Genomic DNA, 20,221 nt, shown 5'->3' on the forward strand with positions numbered 1-20,221 from the left:
AATTGAAGATATGTAACTATTTTCAGGAGTAAAAGTGCTTTAAAAGCAGCAGGCAGGAGACAATTCGACTGCAACTTGTACATGATCTGTCCCAAAAGTAATGGGAATTATTTTTTTTGCGCAGCGCAAAAGTGCCAGGAAATAAAAGAGGCAAGTGGAGGGGGAACCCAGGCATACAGTTTGTCCTTACTCAGTTGATTCCGTGCCTTTGTAGCAGTTGGTGCATTTGCAAAGTGCATAGTATTTTTGACTTCTCGTGGACGAAAATGCTGAGGAGTCTGGACCAGCACCCTTCAACTTTAAGGACAGAATAATGTGGATCGTGTGAAGGCTATTCTGAAAGTTTCCCCACCCACTGATCTGGCTCCTTGCAATTTCTTGCAGTTTCTTTCCCCAAGCTCAAAACCCACCTCAAAGGATATCATTTTGGGACACTAGAAAACGTCCAGGCAGCTGGAACGAGGGCGTTGAACAACATCTCAAGTAAAAACTTCCTCCACTGCTATGAACAGTGGCAGCAATGCTGGAGTCGCTGTATTCAATCACAAAGAGACTAATTTGAAGGGGATAAACTATAATTGTGTATGTTCAAAAACATTTTTAATAATACTTAATTGTTTTTTGGGACAAGTTTTAAAAAGATATTCCCGTCCCTATAAATCCTCCTGAAAATCAGACTAGTGAGGTTATTCAAACCAATATATCACAGGAAGCATCCAGTATAGATAAATAAATGCTATCTATATTTATGAAGGTAGGTACCTGGGCACACATCTAGCTCTTCATTTATGTATTTGCGGGGCCCAGGAAATTGAGGATTTGCCTCACTATTTGTTTTCCTGCCCTCTGTATACTGAGCCAAGAACTAAAATCCTGGGACCTATTCTTTATCTCCTTCAAACCGATACGGTGTCAGAAAAGATTTTCTACCTTTTGGCTGACACTAACCCTGTGATTACTCACAAGGTGTCTGTTTTTGTCCTGGCAGCACAGAAAATACGGGAAAGATTAATTTCTGATATTGCAGTCAACTGTGCTGGGGATGCTTTTAGACAATAGTGGTTGTTTATATCCAAAGTGTTCACTGCTTAAGTTTTAATAATTCTAAATTTACTTGGTTTTACCTGGTTTTTAACTATGCAGGTGCTAGTCTCGACATTGATACATGTAGCATTTTAATTATTTATACAGGATTTTAATGGTGTGTTTTATTTTGTATTCAATAATCTGGTTTTCATGTATTTGTTTGCCTTATATGTGAAAGAGCTATGCTCTAAGCATCGAATAAAACTTGACTTGACTTGTTATTTTTGGTGGTATAAAAACAAGCAGAAAAATTCTTTGTTGGCTATTTATGTGCATCTGTAAAATGAACAGTGTAGAAAACCTTAGGATCTTGACATATCTTCTTCCACCATTCTCAGTAAGCAATTTCCTTTGTGATGTGCCTTTTAATAGATTGTGTTATGAACCCATTTCTACAGAAATGGGAACTATACAATCAAGATTAAATCTTTCATTGCTAAAACTGCAAATGAATTGATTGATCTGATATACTCACAAGGATTTTTTTTTTTCAGGTAGTAAATAAGATAACAGTGCCATATTAGATAAGTTAGGAGAGATTTCATTGAGGTATAAAGTTCATACATAATGTCTCTGTGTTTGATGTGTAGATTTCTCTCCGCAAGTAAAATACATTGTAATTAGTTATACCTAATGAACAGCCCATTGTCTGCAGCTTTAAAAAAACTATTTTTAAAAAGACGGGTAATTGTTTAACTGTGGCTAACTGGCTTACTATGGTTGTGCTTTCATAAGCACCAACTTAGTAATGGCTTTATTATAGCATGAGCTTTCATAAGCAAGAGCCATGTAGCAAAATAGACAAAGATGATGGCAGTTCTTCTTCATGTTCAACGCAGTCATTTCCCTTATACGAAGGTTGAATGAAAAGTAATCCCTCCACCTTCGTAACTCCTCAACAGATGGCAGTACTGGTATGCGGCAGGTACCGGCTTGTTCAGTAGACTCTCCTACACAGTTCCATTTGGCGGGAAGCCTTAACATTGAACGGTTGTGTTGTAAAATGCGAAGTATGGAACCCTTCACAGACAGTCGGTCAATGCGACTTAAGCAACGTGCAGTCATTGAATTCTTGACAGCAAAAGGTGTCACCCCAAAGGAGATTCATCAGAGAATGCAAGCTGTTTATGGTGATTGTGTTGATGTGAGTACTGTGCGTCGTTGGATGAGTAAGTTTAAAGATGTTGAGGTGGGAACATCTGACTTGCATGACAAACAAAGAGTTGGATGTCCTGTGACAGCAACCACCAAGTTTCACAAGCACAAGGTTGACATATTGATTCAGGATGATCGTCATATCACTCAGAGAGAAATTTCAAGCATAATCGGCATTTCACAAGAACGTGTGGGTCACATTATTGCTTTGCTTGGCTATCGGGAGATCTGTGCATGATGGGTATTGTGAGACGCTAGTTGCCGAAACAAGAGTGTTGATTTCTTTCGTGATGGCTTCAGAAAACTTGTTCATCGTTGGCAGAAATGTATCCAATTGTCTGGTGATTATGTGGAAAAGTGAATAGTGGTAGTTAAAGAGCACATTCTAAGGATTACTTCTGTGTTTGATTTATTAAAATATTCCCATCCAAACCCAAGTAACGAAGGTGAAGGCATTACTTTTCATTCAACCCTCGTAGTACACTGTAGTCTCATTTTGTTTTTGTCTTCCTACTTTACAACGAGACTCAGTTCCAACTGTGAATAAATAAAGCAGGGCAGTTTAATTTGTATGTAGAAAATTACATCATCAAATCCTTTTTAAAATATTTGTAACTATTGGAAAGGGTGGAGATATTATGGTGTATATCTGATACTGGCGATTGTTGGCCGCCTTAAGCAAATGTTGATAATTCTCTGCTGGTGATTATTAATATTCATTGGTGGTTGCCAACGTTTACTGTAAGAAGACATTCACAGTAACAGAGACACTAAAGCCCTGCTAAGTAATAAAGCAGACTAGTTGAGACATTTTGAGTAATGAATATTTAGAACCCCCCAAGTGGGAATCAATCTTTGAGTTGTTGCATTGAAACCATTATAGCGAGACAGCATAACTGACAGTAGATTTGGCCTCAGGGATTTTGCATATCCATAGTAAACTAAGGCAACAATAAAACATTTTAGAGCAGTAGGAAAGTCATGTAAAGTACATTCAAAATCTGGGATAATTCTGGCAGTATTCCAGAAGTGGTTATGTTTAGACAGGAGATTGATGTTGGGAACATGAAAGAATTAATATTAAGATGTGCAAAAAAAATCGATCATAGAATCAGTGATCTGAAGCAAATACTTTTGTACGTTTATTTCAGATTTATTTTAAGTATATCGTTATATAAGTAGCAATAAAATGGGGAGACAATGAAAAGAATTTTACATTAATAGTGATGGAAGTTGCAACATCCTAAAACATTGCTATCATTGTCCCAATCAACTAAAGGAATAATTTCAATTAGCATGGGATTGAAATGGGTAATTTAGAGTTTCATTTCTTTTTTTTACACCTTTGGTGGAAGCATTCCTTTTACCAATTTTTTCAGGGAAGACTTGAAAAGGGAAGACATGTGAGGAGTGGCAACAGGGCCAGCACTATCTGTATAGGTATTCTCTTCATTGGAATGAACATTGCACAGTGATACTTGGCATATATGCTTATTGCCAAAACTATGAAGCCTTCATATGACCATAAGTAGCAATACAAGTCAGTAACTGTGAATGGGCAGGAACTAAGAATAATGAACTTTCGTGAATAATGAAAAATGGACAGAAACCAAAAATTATGAATATTTATAAAATCTCTACAGCTTTTTAGTTTGGATAAAACTTCTGATTCTAGCACTGGCAGTTCTTGATTAAGTGCAGTGTTGTGATAACATGGAGACAATTGAAACATAACCAGGGCAGTGGAAATATGCTTTATTCTCTCCCACCCCAAAAGTATATTTTGTGACGTTTCGGGGGCATTTGGCCCCTTTCCATCTCTTCCATTGCCCTGAAAATTTCTCCACTTTCTTCTTTTAAACAAAGAGTGAAATTGTACTTAGGGAGAAATGGTAAAGATCAAATTTTGTTTTCAGTGAAAGCAGAAAAAGATTGTCTTAAGTGCTGACACTTGGTTACTGATGAAACGGTAGATTTCTGGAAGTAAAGTACAATCTAGTCATTGAGATGCTTGGGAAACTGGTCTAAGGTCCCCGTCCCCCCCCCCAAAAAAAAATTCCTAGTCTTCATAACTGTTGATTTTACTTGGCAGCTCTTTATTAGTGTATGTGGAATAGTGTCTGGGTTTTATCTTCAAATTCAGTTTTCATGAAAGCTTGAGAACATTAAAACAACTTTTATATAATATTCTCACTGCTTGTTTCATTTTGTTGATTGCTAGAATACACATATCACTTATGTTACTATGTCAATGCGCACTGTTATATTACCTGCTGTGGGGGAAAAGTAGATTTTTTAGGGAAAGCTTTTTATTTTCAGATAAAGATACTACTCCTCTGGGAAAAATATCATATGTTTGGGGATTTTTTTTGTTAGTGTGGTTTTATTTTATATCAAAGTGGTAGCTATGCAGTAGAAAGGAATGACATCAGAACATTGTCACAAGGATGTCACAAACTAAAAATATGAATCAGGATTTTAGCAGCTGAACAAAGAAAAGGAATTAAAACACTGCAATTAAAAATCATGAGTGTATCAAACGGAAAATGTATTGACTTGTGACTGTTTCTTAAAGACTGCTTTGCATCTTTACAGTTAAGGTGTTTCCTAAACCAAGGAAATGTTTTTTAATTAAATACTAGTACAAACATTTCCTATTGTTACCTTTTAAAATTATTAAATTAAGGTATTATCTATAAAATACAAATTTCATGAACTGTTCAGTGTGGGTTATTTGTTTTTCCTCCCTAACTTAACCACATATTTTTTGACCATCAGCAATGCATCTATTTGGCCTCAACTGGCAGTTACAGCAGACTGAAAATGACACATTTGAAAATGGGAAAGTGAATTCGGATACTGTACCAACACACACTGTATCATTACCTTCTGGTGAAAATGGTAAGAGAACGTGTAACTTTTATTTATTTTCCTTCTTCAGTATGTAAAGTTTCTTAAAGTCCTATTTTATCTAACAAGTGTCAATATTTTTGTGTACTTCTGTTTAAATTGCAAAGACGAATTTTAAAAAGAGGTCATATTGTCTAAATTTGTATATTTGAGTCTATGTGCCTTTAATATATGTGAAGAAGTGAAAATGTGTTGACACAATAGAGAACTTCCTAATAATTTGAATTGGAATTAATTTCATGGCACAGGGGCACAGTTAACTAATATTGTATTCCCTGTAGGATCCCACTAGACAGGGATGTCAGATGTGAGTTCTAGGCTGTGTCAATCACTTTTGAGTGCCAAATAAGTTGCAATTAGTAGTCCGACATATTTATTTACAAGTTCATCTATTGCTAAAATGGTTCCAGAAATGTCTCAGCAGTTTTGGAAGAGACATGGTCCCAAAGGAGAATCTGTTTTGCTTGTACACCTTTCAAGATAGAACCACTTGGTAGGTCTGGGGGAAAAGTCTAATGAGAAACTCTAGGATCACTGCTAACTAATGTGGACAAGTCTGCTCAGGCATAGTGCAAAATAGGAGTGAGCAGCTATATCATGATTGGGGCCACACCTTGTATGATTCTTGAAGATTGTATTTAGGATATTATATTGAGTTGTCGCCTTCCAGGCAATAAATAAAACTGAAGTCATATATTAATCTTATTGAAGATGCTTTTAAAGCACAAACTACGTAAGAAGATTTTATTTTATTAACTTTTCCGATGTTGTCCTTTAAGTTTTTCTAAACCTTTGAGAACACATGCACTTTTGACTAATAAATCAATAGCTTTTAAATGAAAAACTAAAGTTAAATGGTTGATAAATGCTATATTTGCTGTGCTATTTTCTTTAAATTTGTTTTTCTTATACAACTGACCCACATGTCACTGTAAAAGAAAATAGAAGCACTTTCCTGTTCGCTTTTCTGTCTGTCAGGATTCCAAATTATAGAAATGATATGACTCAATTTCCCATCTCTACCATTTTTAGACATCTTCTTTAAAACAATGGTCCCTTAAACCTCCTCGCATTTATTTTTGCTTCATATGTGTGCTTCCTTTTTTTAGTACCCATGCTCTCTATTCTTATGTGGGTGACTTCATATAGAGAGAGAGAAGAACAAGAAGGAAATCATTTGTGCATTTATTGAATATATATACACTCTGCAAGCAGCTGTGGTTGCCACATTCTTCAGTTGTGACTAACTATGTAGATTTTTATATAGAACTTGATTTTCACTATTGTTATTGATACATTCATCCCGTATGAGACTTGAAAGGGGATTAAAACTGCTAATGTCTGCGTTAAAGGGTCATAGTATTTGATCACTTTAATTATTATAAAAGCTTGGACACAATATACCTGTAGCGCCTTTTATGTCAATATGCCTGTCTCTTAAGATCTTCATAGAAAGTTGCTTTTTGAGGTTCTTTAGCCAACGAAGTATATGTAGGCAGTAGGGAGATTGATAGTTACATGGAACTTCTTGACAGTAAGAGTAGTTTAGCAATGGAAGCAATTGCCAAAATATGTTGTGGAGTCTGCAAAAAGATGGGTAGCTACTGGCTGGGGATGGTTGGTTGGAAACCTTGCATTAAGCAAGAGATGTGATTTGATGGCCTATGAGACCCTTCCAACTTCTAGGACTATTCCCTCCAATAGCACCCCTTCTGTGTCATGACCCTACCACAGATCCTTAACCAATTGCAACCCTGATATCAATTTGGCCCATGTTATTTGTTTTCAGAGAGGTTTTGAAGTGTTGTATTGATTTGTTTTGTCTGCTATGCTGTTTTTATTCTTCTAATGTTATTTATGATTATGTTGTTTTCTGTTGTGACATATTTTGTTTTTTGCGCTTTTTGTGCACTGACCTGGTATCCCAGGATAAAAGGCAGGTTAAAATATGTGTAATAAGCAAATAATGGGATTGTTGTTTACAGCCAGATTCCTGTTTGTTCTTTGTAAGATTTAGTTCCACTCTAAATGTTCTGCACAGTATGAGAGAAAAACAAAACTGTCTACTTTTTGAAATAAAATGAGCAGCGAATGGAACGAAAGGGAACAATGTTAAGAGATAGTTCCAAGCCTCAGGGATTTGAATGTTCTGTAAAAAAATGTGTTGTCTGCGATGAGCAAAAGGACAGTGGCTAAGATTTGTGAGCAGCTGACATTATTACCTCTGAAGCCAGTGAATATCCTGTGTAACATGTTGAGCAATACCTAGCTTACTGGAATTTCCAAAGGGATCCAAATTTCTTGAGGTCTCTTGAGGCTGTTGCCAAACCATGATCAGCAAAAGAAGACATTATTTTTGTCTTTAAAAAAGAACTCCCGCATTAAAATAAGGCTGATGGGGAGTGTGCCAGTGGCACTTGATGTTCAGCTCTGCTTGGGAAGGAGGAAGGCCCAGAGATAAAGCAGCTGCATGTTAGAAAAAAAATACTTAAGGACATTTATGCAAACTGATTCTTGGGAGATTAACTCAAATACAGTATGTGTTAAACACATTAATCAAGCATCTCTTGTAGGCTTAGTAACTCGATGTTTGTCCTGGAAACCCGCTACTACCACTTTTAGGAATGTAGAACTAATTTACAGTGAGCAAAAACAACTTTACCTCTACTTTTTTCCTCTCTCTCTTACTCCTTCTCTCTCAAACACACACACACACACACACACACACACACACAATGTTGCAAATCACTTTGGGCCCCTTGCCAGGAGAAGTATGGGATAGAAATAAAATAGAATGGAATAAACACAGTCACACCAGCAAATACAAGGGTTTTTTCCCTTCTGCTCCATGCACTTCTCTTTTTAGAAATTAAATACTGCATTGTCTCCCAAGCAAGTTGACTAATTTACCATATATAATTAAGATAGTATATTCTTGCACTGAAAAAACCCCTATCCTTATACAGAGCAGCACAGTGAAGAGCCCTTTCCCTCCTTGCAAAGTAAATAAAATAATATGAGCAGTTTCTCAAGGGAGCTTTCCCTGAAATCTATTGAAAAATAAAACAAAGCACACCTTATTTATTTTCTCCTTAACTTGAATAGAGTTGCAGCAGAAAGAGTTGTCCAAGTACATAGGAAAACTGAAAATAAAGCCCTACGGTCCACCTAGATCAAGTACCAGCAACTTTACTTAAAGTAAACCATATGGCAGAGACCTCAGTTACCCTTCTGGATCTTTGAATTGATTTCTTCTTCCATTCTCTCCACCCTCATCTCTTCTCTTTGCTTTTTTCTAAGCAGAGAGACCTCTGCCTATAAAGCTCATTCTGATCTATTAAAGGAAAAGGCCAGTCTTTGTAATAAAACACCTGACTGGTGAGATCAACAAAGGCATATGTGAGATTGACTAAGGAGAAAGGTAACAACCAGTGCAACTCCACAAGTAAGGAATCTGGCAGGAATGGCCAGTTGGGAGTAGCTGAAGCCTAATTTATTTATTTATTTATTATTTACAGCATTTATATTCCGCCCTTCTCACCCCGAAGGGGACTCAGGGCGGATCACATTACACATATAGGCAAACATTCAATGCCTTTTAACATAGAACAAAGACAAGACAAACATAGGCTCCGAGCGGGCCTCGAACTCATGACCTCCTGGTCAGAGTGATTCATTGCAGCTGGTTACAGCTGACTTGCTCTCCAGCCTGCGCCACAGCCCGAGCCCAAATGAATAGTGAGCTCTTATTTCCATTGTTCCACTGAATTGCAGATCTTGTTTGGGAGTGATTTAGCATTCCCAGAAATCCTCTGGGCAACAAGAATATGTAGTTTCTGCAGATATGTCAGTGGCAGTGCATCCTACAATCTCTAAATATTGTCCAACACCCAGTATTTAGGCTACTTTATGGAAAATCTATCTTATCTTAGGTTTAGGTAAGTGTCTGTCAAATTTATTTGGAACTAAAATACATTCTGATTTTCTCCTGTCCTGGTTCAGTTGGCTCTGGAGCAATTATCCCATTATTCCATTCAACTTATACCATATGTTTACAAAGAGGCTTTCATGTTTCTATCAAGTAAAGACTCATATTGATCTAGAAATCCATCATAGCAATCTATATATATAAAAGAGTGATGGAATCCTGGCGACCGACAAAACAACAAAACTACAGGCCCCCCCAACCTTGAAATTTGACAACACAACCCATCATCCATGCCTCTAGGTTGGTACAACAAAAAGAAAAGAAAAATAAAGTCCTAATTAGAGGGAAAGGAATAATTGTTTTTATCCAATTGCTGCCATTTAGAAGGCTAAGTTCTGCCCACTTGGTCTCCTAGCAACCTACTCAGCCCAGGGGCCAGGCAGAGTTAGGCCTCTTCCACACTGCCTATAAAATACAGATTATCAGATTTTATTATATGGCAGTGTGGACTCAAAGCCCTTCCACAGAGCTATATAACCCATTTATAATCTTATATTATCTACTTTGAACTGGAATATCTTGACTCCACACTGCCATATAATCCACTTCAGTGTGCATTTTATCCATCTGGGTAGAAGGGGCCTCATATAATCCAGTTCTAAGCAGATCATATAAGATTATAAATATACAGTACAGTCTCACTTATCCAACATAAACAGGCCGGCAGAACGTTGGATAAGTGAATATGTTGGATAATAAGAAGGGATTCAGGAAAAGCCGATTAAAAATCAAATTAGGTAATCATTATACAAATTAAGCATCAAAACATCATATTATATATGACAGAAAATTTGACAGAAAAAGTAGTTCCATGTGCAGTAATGCTATGTAGTAATTACTGTATTTACAAATTTACCACCAAAATATCACAATGAATTTAAAACACTGACTACAAAAACATTGACTACTAAAAGGCGGACTGTGTTGGATAATCCAAAACATTGGATAAGTGAGATTCTACTGTAATATGGAATAATTACTGTGATAGAATAATACAGAACAATATAATCTCTAAAACCAGGACAGTAAATAAAGAGCAACACTCTGAAAGCAGGAAAAATGAAAATTCCACAAAGGAAACTATCAGGGCCAGCTAACACCTCCCAAGGAAGGATTCTCCCAGAAAGGAAGCTGACAATGGAGTGAAGCAGTGTGTATTACCAAAGTCATTATTATTATTATTATTATTATTATTATTATTATTACTACTACTACTACTACTGCTATTATTATTATTATTATTATTATTATTATTATTATTATTATTGTGTTGCTGTGAACCGTGAAAATGCATACAATCTGCCTCCAAGTATTCAAAAACACTAAAATAGAATATATAAAAATTACTGTGCTATAATAAAACAGAACAATACAATCTCCAAAATCAGAACACTAAATAAAGAACAACACTCTGAAAACAGGAATTCCACACAGGAAAAAATCAGGGCCAGCTAACACCTCCCAACAAAGTATTCCCATCACCAAAGTCTGGCAAATCCTCTGTTTTCTGAGGGCCACAGACAGTAGAAGCACATAAAATATCACAAACAACACCACTCTGAAAACAAGGGAATTTCAGACAGGAAACGATCAGGGCCAGCTAACACCACCCAACAAAAAGTTCACTCAGGGAGGAAACAGCCAGGCTTTAAAGCTGCAAGGCCATTACATGCTAATCATTTTCCCTAATTACAGCATTCATTCAGGTTTTAATCAGAGGCGCGGACAGAGCCCCCACTGTTAGCCCCAGCTTCTGCCAACCCTAAAGTTCAAAAACATGCAAATGAGAGTAGATGAATAGGTACTCCTTCAGCGGGAAGGTAACGGCGCTCCATGCAGTCATGCCACATGACCTTGGAGGAGTCTACGGACAACGCCACCTCTTCGGCTTAGAAATGGAGATGACCACCAACCCCCGAAGTCAGACACGACTCAACTTAATGTCAGGGGAAAACCTTTACCCTTTACCTTAACTACCACCAATTCCTCAGTACTTTATTTCTCATACCACCATACTTTGCCACAGCAACGCGTGGCCGGGCACAGCTAGGTATTTAATAAATGCTGCATGTCAGACTTCTTGCATTGAAAAAGATTTATACATTTTTCTTCGTGTACTCTGTGAATGCACACTAATGGAGAACGCTGCGCCTGCGCAGGCTCCAACGGATACTCTTCCAAGCTAAAGTTTGAAATTTGGCGGTAACCCCGCCCCTCTTCCCGGAGGGTATAAAGGGCGCCCTCCGCGCCCGCTCTCCAGTTCCTTTTTTTCCCCCGCAAAGCTCACTTCGGACTCTTCGTTCTTATGTCAACCACGCGTTTTAAACGGTGCACTCAGTGTGCCGCTAAGATTCCAGATTCCGACGGCCACGCTAAGTGCCTTTTCTGCCTTGGCAAAAGCCACGTCGTCGGTACCTGCCGTTTTTGCCTGGCCTTTACAGCTCAGGCCCGAAGAAATAGAGCTGCGAGACTCCGTGCAGCTCTTTACGAAAAAACTCTTGCTCCTGAGGCTTCCACTTCCACCTCAGCCTCGATGGCGTCCAGGCCTGCTCCGTCGGTATCTTCTAAAACCTCGAAAACTTCGAGACCGCGACCGACCAAACCGCCCTGCACGGTGACCACCGCTACGGTATCCACCCGGTCGGGCAAGATGGGCCCTTCATCAACTTCAAGTTCGGTGGCTTCGGCCATTTCCACTCGATCCCGCCTGGCTTCGCCGCCATCTTCTTCCGCCATGAAGATTGCCTTCAAGAGGGCTCAGGAGGAATCCAGACGGGCTCAATCTGACTCGGCAGCTGTGTGCCTGATTCCCCCGACGCTGGGAAAATCGCTGAGGGTCGCGTCGAAACAACCCCCAGCAAAGAAACGAATGATCCAGAGGTCGTCCTCCTCAGCGTCTTCGAAGAAGGACGTCCCCTCCTCTGGGCCTTCCTCTAGGAGATCCTCTCCTATCCAACCAGCACAACGCCTCCGCTCCTCTTCCTCTCCTCATGGTCAGTCCTCGGATGCGGACGCTCAAGCCTCCCCCAACCGGTCGGTCAGGACAGTTATTAAGGCTCCCCAGCCGGCACCATCTCGTCTTCCGGCTCGACAAAATCTCTTTCCCCCGGCTCAAACACCTGAGAGGGGTAGACAGATGACGCGCTTAGCCCGCGCCGCCCAGGCCTCCGCGTCCAAGGGCGTTCCTCCACAGCCGGCTCTCGCTGCTCCTGAGGTAATACCTCATCAGGACTCTGTGCTTGTTTCTCCTCCCCGGTCCCCTCAAGGGCCCGAGGAGGATGACCCCGATATCGAACGCCCCGAGTCGATACTCTCCGCCTCGGTTGTCTCTCTCGGTCTCGACCTCTCCCCGCCTCACGACGCCTACGAGGTCGACCCACCTTCCCCGACGGATAATATTCGGGCTTTCTCCGACCAGATGGTCAGAATGGCAGACGCTCTGGGGATGGAAATTAAACAAACTTCAAAGGCCGTTACCGACCCCGTTTTCAAGAGGGTTCAAGCCCAAGCCCCGCCAGCCACCTTGCTGCCTTTTCTTCCATACCTCCTGGACGTAATCCAGGCATCTTGGAAGACTCCATCTTCGATACCTCCAACCTCTAAGAAAATAGAGGCCTGGTACCGAACCGATGACGAAGCCTTGGAATGGCTCAAGCATCACCCTGACCCAAACTCCATGGTGGTAAAGGCCTCCCAACCGTCGGGTCGACACTCCAACTCCCCTGCCGACAGAGAGGGCAAACGTTTCAATGCGGTAGGCCGCAAGCTGTACTCCGGTGCTCTCCTCCTTTGCCGTATGGCAAACTACGGGGCCTGCATGGGCGCTTATCAACAGATCCTCTGGGAGAAAGCCCAACCCTTCTTCGCCAAGCTTTCTGACGAAGACCGGTCAGTCCTTTCGACCCTCCAACAGGAGGCGGACTCTCTCGCACACCACCAAATTCAAATGGCTAAGCATACCGGGGATACCACCGGAAAAATGATTGCCCACGCGGTCGCGATCAGACGGCATGCATGGCTTCGGTCCTCAGGACTCTCTTCTTCCTCTCGACAAGTGATCGAAGACCTTCCTTTCGACACCCAGGGCCTTTTCAATTCTGGTACTGATGACAAACTTAAGTCCAATCACGACTTCAAGATTCTCGCAGCAAAGTGCGGGACCGATCAACCTCAGGCTCAGCGGACCCAATGGTTCCCGCAACGGTACCGTCGCTACCCTCAACCTTTTCGTCACCAGCCGTTTCGACGCTCGTCGAGCTCGAGTCACCACAGTCATCAGCAACAACCTCGCCGCCAGCACCAGGTACCGAAAGGTCGGGGCAAAGGTCCTGCAGCTATGCCACAACCCCAACGACGGGCCTGACGCCCACTCTCTCGGGGATCTTTCTATCTCCACTACTACTGCCACTACCATGCCGTTCCTAGGCCCTGACCAGATCCTTCCTCTCTGTTCTTTTCTCGACCGCCTAGCTCCTTTCTACCGCGAATGGGAGTCTATCACCTCAGATGCCTGGGTTCTTTGCATTGTCAGAGACGGCTATGCCTTGGAATTCGAAACCTTGCCACCCACGGGTCACATCCTCCACACCGACCCTTCACCGGAAATATGCGCCGAGGTCGACTCCCTTCTGGCGAAGGGCGCAATCCAGCCTTCTCCTTCCGAGCAGGACACTCGAGGTTTCTTCTCGAGTTACTTTACGGTTCCCAAGCGGGGCGGAGGTCTTCGGCCTATCCTCGACCTACGGGCCCTAAACCTCTTCATTCTGCCTTCAAAATTTCGAATGGTTTCAGTGGCCTCCATCCTCCCGATGCTCCGACAAGGAGACTACTTCGCCTCTATAGACTTACGCGACGCGTATTTCCACGTCTCGGTGCGTCGATCCCACAGACGCTTCCTTTCCTTCAAGCTCCTGGGACACTCTTACCAGTTCACAGTTCTCCCTTTCGGCCTCGTCACGGCCCCAAGGGTCTTTACAAAGGTGGTCGCCGTGGTGGCAGCGCACCTCAGGAAACAAGGCATTATGGTCTTTCCTTATCTGGACGATTGGATGATTGTCGCGTCCGACCCCTCATCCCTTCAAAACCACGTCTCTCAGACTCTTTCTCTCCTGCAACGGCTGGGCCTTCAGTTGAATGTCTCAAAGTCTCAACTCCTCCCAACCACAGAGATCCGCTTCATCGGAGCTCTCTTCAACTCCATCACGGAAACCGCCTCCCTACCGAAGGACAGGTTCCTAGCCCTTCAACAGCACCTTTCTCTCCTCCGCAACCGCAGGATCTGAGCCCACGCGGTCCAAGTTCTTCTGGGTCACATGGCCTCCACGGTCATGGTTACCCCTTTCGCCAGATTACGTCTCAGACCTCTCCAAAGATGGTTTATAGACTCTTTCAAACCCCATCGGCATCCGAGCTCAATGTTTCTCACGGTACCGAACCACGTTCGCCTCTCCCTTCGTTGGTGGCAGGACCCAGCGAACGTTTGTGTGGGACTTCCCTTCCATCCCTCCCTCCCGTCAGTCACCATCACGACCGACGCCTCCAATTTTGCGTGGGGAGCCCACATGTCGAACCTCACCGTCAGGGACCTGTGGTCCACCCAAGAAAGGTCTCACCACATAAACTTTCTAGAACTGTTATCAATCTTCAAAGCCCTCCGGGCGTTTGCTCGCTTTCTTCCCCACAAGTCTGTTCTGATCCAAACGGACAACGTAGTAGCTATGTACTACATCAACAAACAAGGGGGTACGGGCTCGAGAAAACTCATGGCTCTCTCGATGGACATTTGGCTATGGTGCATAGCGAGACACATAACTTTGTCGGCAGTTCACCTTCCGGGGGCTCAAAACACTCTAGCAGAATAACAACCTCCCCCCACGAGTGGCGTCTCGATCCCGAGATCCTGAAATCCGTCTTCGACGATTGGGGCTGGCCAGCTCTGGACCTTTTTGCCTCCCCCTCGAACGCTCAACTTCCTCGCTTCGGAGCGAGACTACCTCCAAACTCGACTCCGGGCTGTCTCGGAGACGCGTTTCTCCTCGACTGGACTCTCGAACCCGTCTATCTTTTTCCTCCCTTCCCTCTCATCTCGAGAGTAATAGAGAGACTCTATCTAACACCGACATCGGCCATCCTGATCGCCCCTGCATGGCCACGCCAGCCGTGGTATCCTACGCTACTCCGGATGTGTGCGGATCCTCCCCGCACTCTCCCAACTCTCCCTCATCTACTATCTTCGCAGAAGGGACAGGTCCTCCACCCCGACGTCCCGTCCCTACACTTAACTGCCTGGAGGATACTTCCTTAAATTCTCTCCACCCAGACCTGCAGGCGATCCTTCGCGCCGCTCACAAACCGGCCACATCGAAGGCCTATGCTTACAAGCTGGCAAAATTCCAAACTTTCCTTCGGGACCGACGCGTCGATCCCGCCTCTACTTCGATCCCGCTGGTCATGGACTTCCTACTTCCCCTTGCGGATCGTCAACTTTCTCTGGCCTCGATAAAATCCTATCTCGCTGCTCTCTCCTGGCATTTCCAACGTCAGGGACAACCCTCTCTCTTTTCTAACAACCTCATTAAGACTTTCCTTCCAGGTTACAACAACTTGCATCCTCCAGTTCAACCTCCGACTCCCGGATGGATCCTCGAACTCGTCCTTTCTCAACTAGCTTCAGCTCCCTTTGAACCTATGGCCTCTGCAGACCTTCACCTTCTCTCTTGGAAGACTGCCTTCCTTATCGCTATCACCTCTGCGCGCAGGCCTTCGGAACTGGCTGCTCTCCGGGTGGACGAACCCTATCTCCGTTTCCACCACGACAGGGCTGTCCTTCGCCCGGACATCACCTTCCTACCTAAGGTGGTCTCTGCTTTTCACCTGAACCAGGACATAATACTTCCTGCTTTCTTCCCTAATCCTTCTTCTTCTCTGGAACGGAAACTCCATCTCCTCGATGTCAGGAGAGCCCTCCTTTTCTACAAGGACAGGACTAAGGACATACGTAAGTCACCTAGACTGTTTGTGGCTTACGCTACCCGTAAACTGGGCGAACCACTTTCTTCTCAAAGACTCTCACACTGGATTGCTCAGACTATCGAGCTCGCTTATCAGCTGGCCAAACGCCAACCCCCTTCTTCGATCCGCCCTAGATCGACGAGGGGCCTTTCCACCTCTACGGCCTTCCTGAGGGGCGTCCCTCTCGACTCCATCTGTCGAGCGGCTATCTGGTCCACTCCATCCACCTTTGTTTCACACTACAGGATGGACTCAAAGAACCTCAAGGACTCGGCCTTTGCTAGGTCTGTCCTTTCCTCCTGCCTTACCTATTGTTGTTGCCTTTCTCAAAACCAGTTTTTCGGATTTATCCTTCTTACAAGCTGACCGTTGTCATCCACCCCGTTTGTAATCGATGTGCTCAGGGGTTCATTAACGTAGTGCTTGTGTACTATACTTACCCACTGCACTGAAATGTATTTCATGAATACTTCTCCCTCTGTTTTCAGGGAATGAGTTTATGCCTACCTTTGTATTTTCTTACAGACTATTGCTCACTTACAATGTTGTGATTGTGTTCTGGATCCTAACAACAAGGATCGTTTTTTTTTTTTTTGCACTATATGCTATTGCATCGTTTCTTTGACCGTTGCACTTGCTTGTTTTTGCACCTTGTGCTCAATAAATGTGTTGTTTGGACACTAGACTGGTTATCGGGTTTGCTATCCCACCTACCTACACCTCAGCTTGCTAGTCTCTATTAGTGTGCATTCACAGCGTACACGAAGAAAAAGGACAGGTTGCTTACCTGTAACCGTGTTTCTTCGAGTGTACTCTGTGAATTCACACAATCCCGCCCTTCCTTCCCCACATGCAAACCTCTCCCTTTCTCGCTGCCTTTGCGGCATAGGAACTGGAGAGCGGGCGCGGAGGGCGCCCTTTATACCCTCCGGGAAGAGGGGCGGGGTTACCGCCAAATTTCAAACTTTAGCTTGGAAGAGTATCCGTTGGAGCCTGCGCAGGCGCAGCGTTCTCCATTAGTGTGAATTCACAGAGTACACTCGAAGAAACATGGTTACAGGTAAGCAACCTGTCCTTCTCTTAACATTTCTTATTTTGTGGCTTTCCTATGTGAATAATTACACTGTGAAAAGAATGCTACCTACGTAACAAGGGGCCATGTAATTTAGTTTTCTGCCTGCCTCCCACCCACCTTGAAGCTCTACTATCTAATGTTGTATTTACTTTTTCTGCTCAAGAAATTTCATGTTTGCAAACTAATTTACATCCACAAATATCAGTATAAATTTCAGTGTTTATTTAAACATATTAACTGACTGCAATAAAAAGGTTGTGTTCTAGATGGTATTTTCTTCTAAAAATAATAGAATTTTGATTAGCATTTTCATTTATATCAATAGATTATGTAACATGTTCAAAGATAAATTCTTGAGATCATATCCATAAGGACATAAACCACTCAAGGAAAAGCAATAGATGAAGTACAGAGCTAAAACTATAGGTATTAACTTGTAATGCATTTAATGTTGTTTAAAATATTTTGTTTTCATTTAATAGCATCTTAAACCAATAATTTATTGATTTGTAGAAGTACCTCTTCAAGGAGAATTTTAAAAATTTTCTCTTGAGTTGTGATGGCTCTGACCAATAGTGTTAGTTATTAGTTGTTTTTAACAATGTATGTAATTTCACATTTCTCCCAGTGGGTGTTAACAATCCAAGGTTATGCTGTGCAATTGGATGGTGTACTATGGATTGTCTATAAATCTAAACTTACTCCTTGATATTCCCTCTAAATTTTCTCATGATCACAGAAAGCTTGAAATCATATCAAACTGTGCCCCGCATCAGCCATTGTTAATGTTTTAATGTCTTGTTAAATCATACTAAATTGATTCACTGTTATTAGATTGAATTTAATGCTTAGTTTAAACTGTAACTTAGTCATTTAGTAGATAAATATTACCACAATTTTGCTTTGGATTTGAATCACTAGAAGAAAAACATTAATTATTTCATTCAATAAGTATTTTGACACAGTACATATTCAATGCAATCTTTGGCGTATCCCAATAAAATGTTGAAATTGAAATTGTTAAAGGTAAGGATTTGGGCTGAGAACAAACTTAAAATTTAGCAAATTTGCTTTGAACCTACTTCTAAAAATATAGGTAATCCAGATAAATTGAACTAGCTTACACTGTGGCAGTAACAACTATTGGGGATCACAAGTCTCTGCCTTGTTTGGGGGCAATGCTAAAACAACCCAGGAGCAGTTGGGTTGATTCTGCTACATTTCACTGGAATGACAGAGCTGCTGTGCAAAAAAAAAATCTCAAGGAAGAAAGTAAACCCGAGAACCAATGTGAAAGAAAATTAAATGGGGTAAAAAGAAGGGTCATGACAGTGCACAAAGACATTGGACTACATGTTTGTGTACCTTGCATTATCCAAGGCATTTGCATTATCAGTGCTTCACAGTGAGAGAATAACAATAGATCTGCATGTTGGTCAAGTATTTCGTAATTTGCATAATGAGAAAACAACATGTATACTATGTAAATGTGACTGCTGGGTTTTGAGAACTAGAATGCAGTAATTCTGTAACACAGACTGTGACTGAATGCAGGTTCCTACTTAGGATGAAGAGAAGAGTTAGAAAATATAGCACCTGAACCCCAGGATGTGGGGGCGGGGGGAGACCAGCAACAAATCAAAAGAGTTTAGCAAAGAAAACAATTATTGAAGTATTGGCGATAAAAGGATTTATAACCCAGATACAACTGGAACCTGTGTGGTGAGAGATCAGTCAAAATGAAAAAGTGTTGGGTTGGAGGACAACGGGTGCAGCGAAGTGAAGGTGCAAATAATAGCTTTTTAATCCAGGTAAATATGGGTACTTCTCCTGGGCGTTGTTTACTATGTACTTCTAGGAGAAAATTGACCTATTTTCTTCGTTCTTGACCTGTTTTTTTTTTTTAAGGACACTGTCATCTCAATCTATGTATTATTGTGCAAATATAATTTTCAGTTGATATATCTAAGATGATTATTTATGACATCACATTGGAGTATTTGGTTTTCAGGACCCTATCAGCTGTATACTTGGTGGTATTCACATTGCCAGGCAACAAAGGAGTAGCCTAGCCATCTCAGAAAAGCAGACATGTACAAGTCTTTGATTTCAAGGCAATCCAAAACAATGCTTTGTGCACTCTACATCTCAAGCTTGCTTCAATGTGGGGAAATGTCTCTTTCCTCCTTCTGCTTTGCTGGGGAATGTGTTTTTTTAAAGTGATGAAACTTTGCATCAAGAAATAAAATTAAATGGCATGGCATACTCAGTACAAGTTGTCAGTCTTGTTAAGACTTTGGTAAAGTTTCCCTCAAAGCAGTTCCCCACCAAACCTGCAAAGGAACTTCCCTTTTTTCCATAATAAAATTGAAAACACATTTAGCCTCTTCCATGTGTTAATTTCTAGGATAATGTTTGGACAAATGTGCAATCCATCTTGTTGAGAGTTTTGCCTCAGGATCACCACCATAGTACTTGTTAGCACTAGCACCTCTCTGGAATTCAGTAATTCAGTATTTCTCTTCTTGCCATTCTGATTATAATAAGATACTCTCTCTTTCACCTACTAGCTCTCCTCCAGCACTTGCTTAATAAGTTTTACATCAGTGTGTGAAATGTGTATTTCAATCTGATTTTTTCCCCTTAACACCAAATACATTACTTTAAACGGTCAGTTAAAGAAGTGTGGAATTGTGTCATGTACATTTTTGGTTTTGAAATCTAGAATTTTATTACTGTAACTTTTCAAATCAGTAACTTGTGTTAGAGACTTGTGCCTACTATAAACTTGAGAAACAATAAGGGAAGATTTGCTTGTTCTGTTTTTACAATAACCACTGATGTCATACTAAAAGAAAATGTCCCAGTGTTATATTCATTATCTTCTATGTATAAAAATGTTATATTCATTATCTTCTATGTATCTTTGGCATATAAATAGTATTCTTAGGAGGTCCATTTGTGGTGTACACAATTTAAGTCACCACTTGTAGATT

The 20,221-nt window shown here is 41.6% G+C and overlaps 1 protein-coding gene across 25 annotated transcripts in view; it reads left to right on the forward strand.

Moving 5' to 3' along the window:
• tenm3 (teneurin transmembrane protein 3) overlaps window positions 1-20,221 on the forward strand; it is a 1,793,546-nt gene that overhangs the window by 1,632,073 nt on the left and 141,252 nt on the right. For all 25 annotated transcript variants that reach the window (XM_062982692.1, XM_062982693.1, XM_062982691.1 and 22 more), the window contains one exon: window positions 5,020-5,142. In XM_062982692.1, coding sequence (XP_062838762.1) covers window positions 5,020-5,142 — 123 coding nt within the window. The remainder of the gene's footprint in view (window positions 1-5,019; window positions 5,143-20,221) is intronic.

The sequence above is a fragment of the Anolis carolinensis genome, chromosome 5 (genome assembly GCF_035594765.1).
Source record: "Anolis carolinensis isolate JA03-04 chromosome 5, rAnoCar3.1.pri, whole genome shotgun sequence".
Lineage (NCBI taxonomy): Eukaryota > Metazoa > Chordata > Lepidosauria > Squamata > Dactyloidae > Anolis > Anolis carolinensis.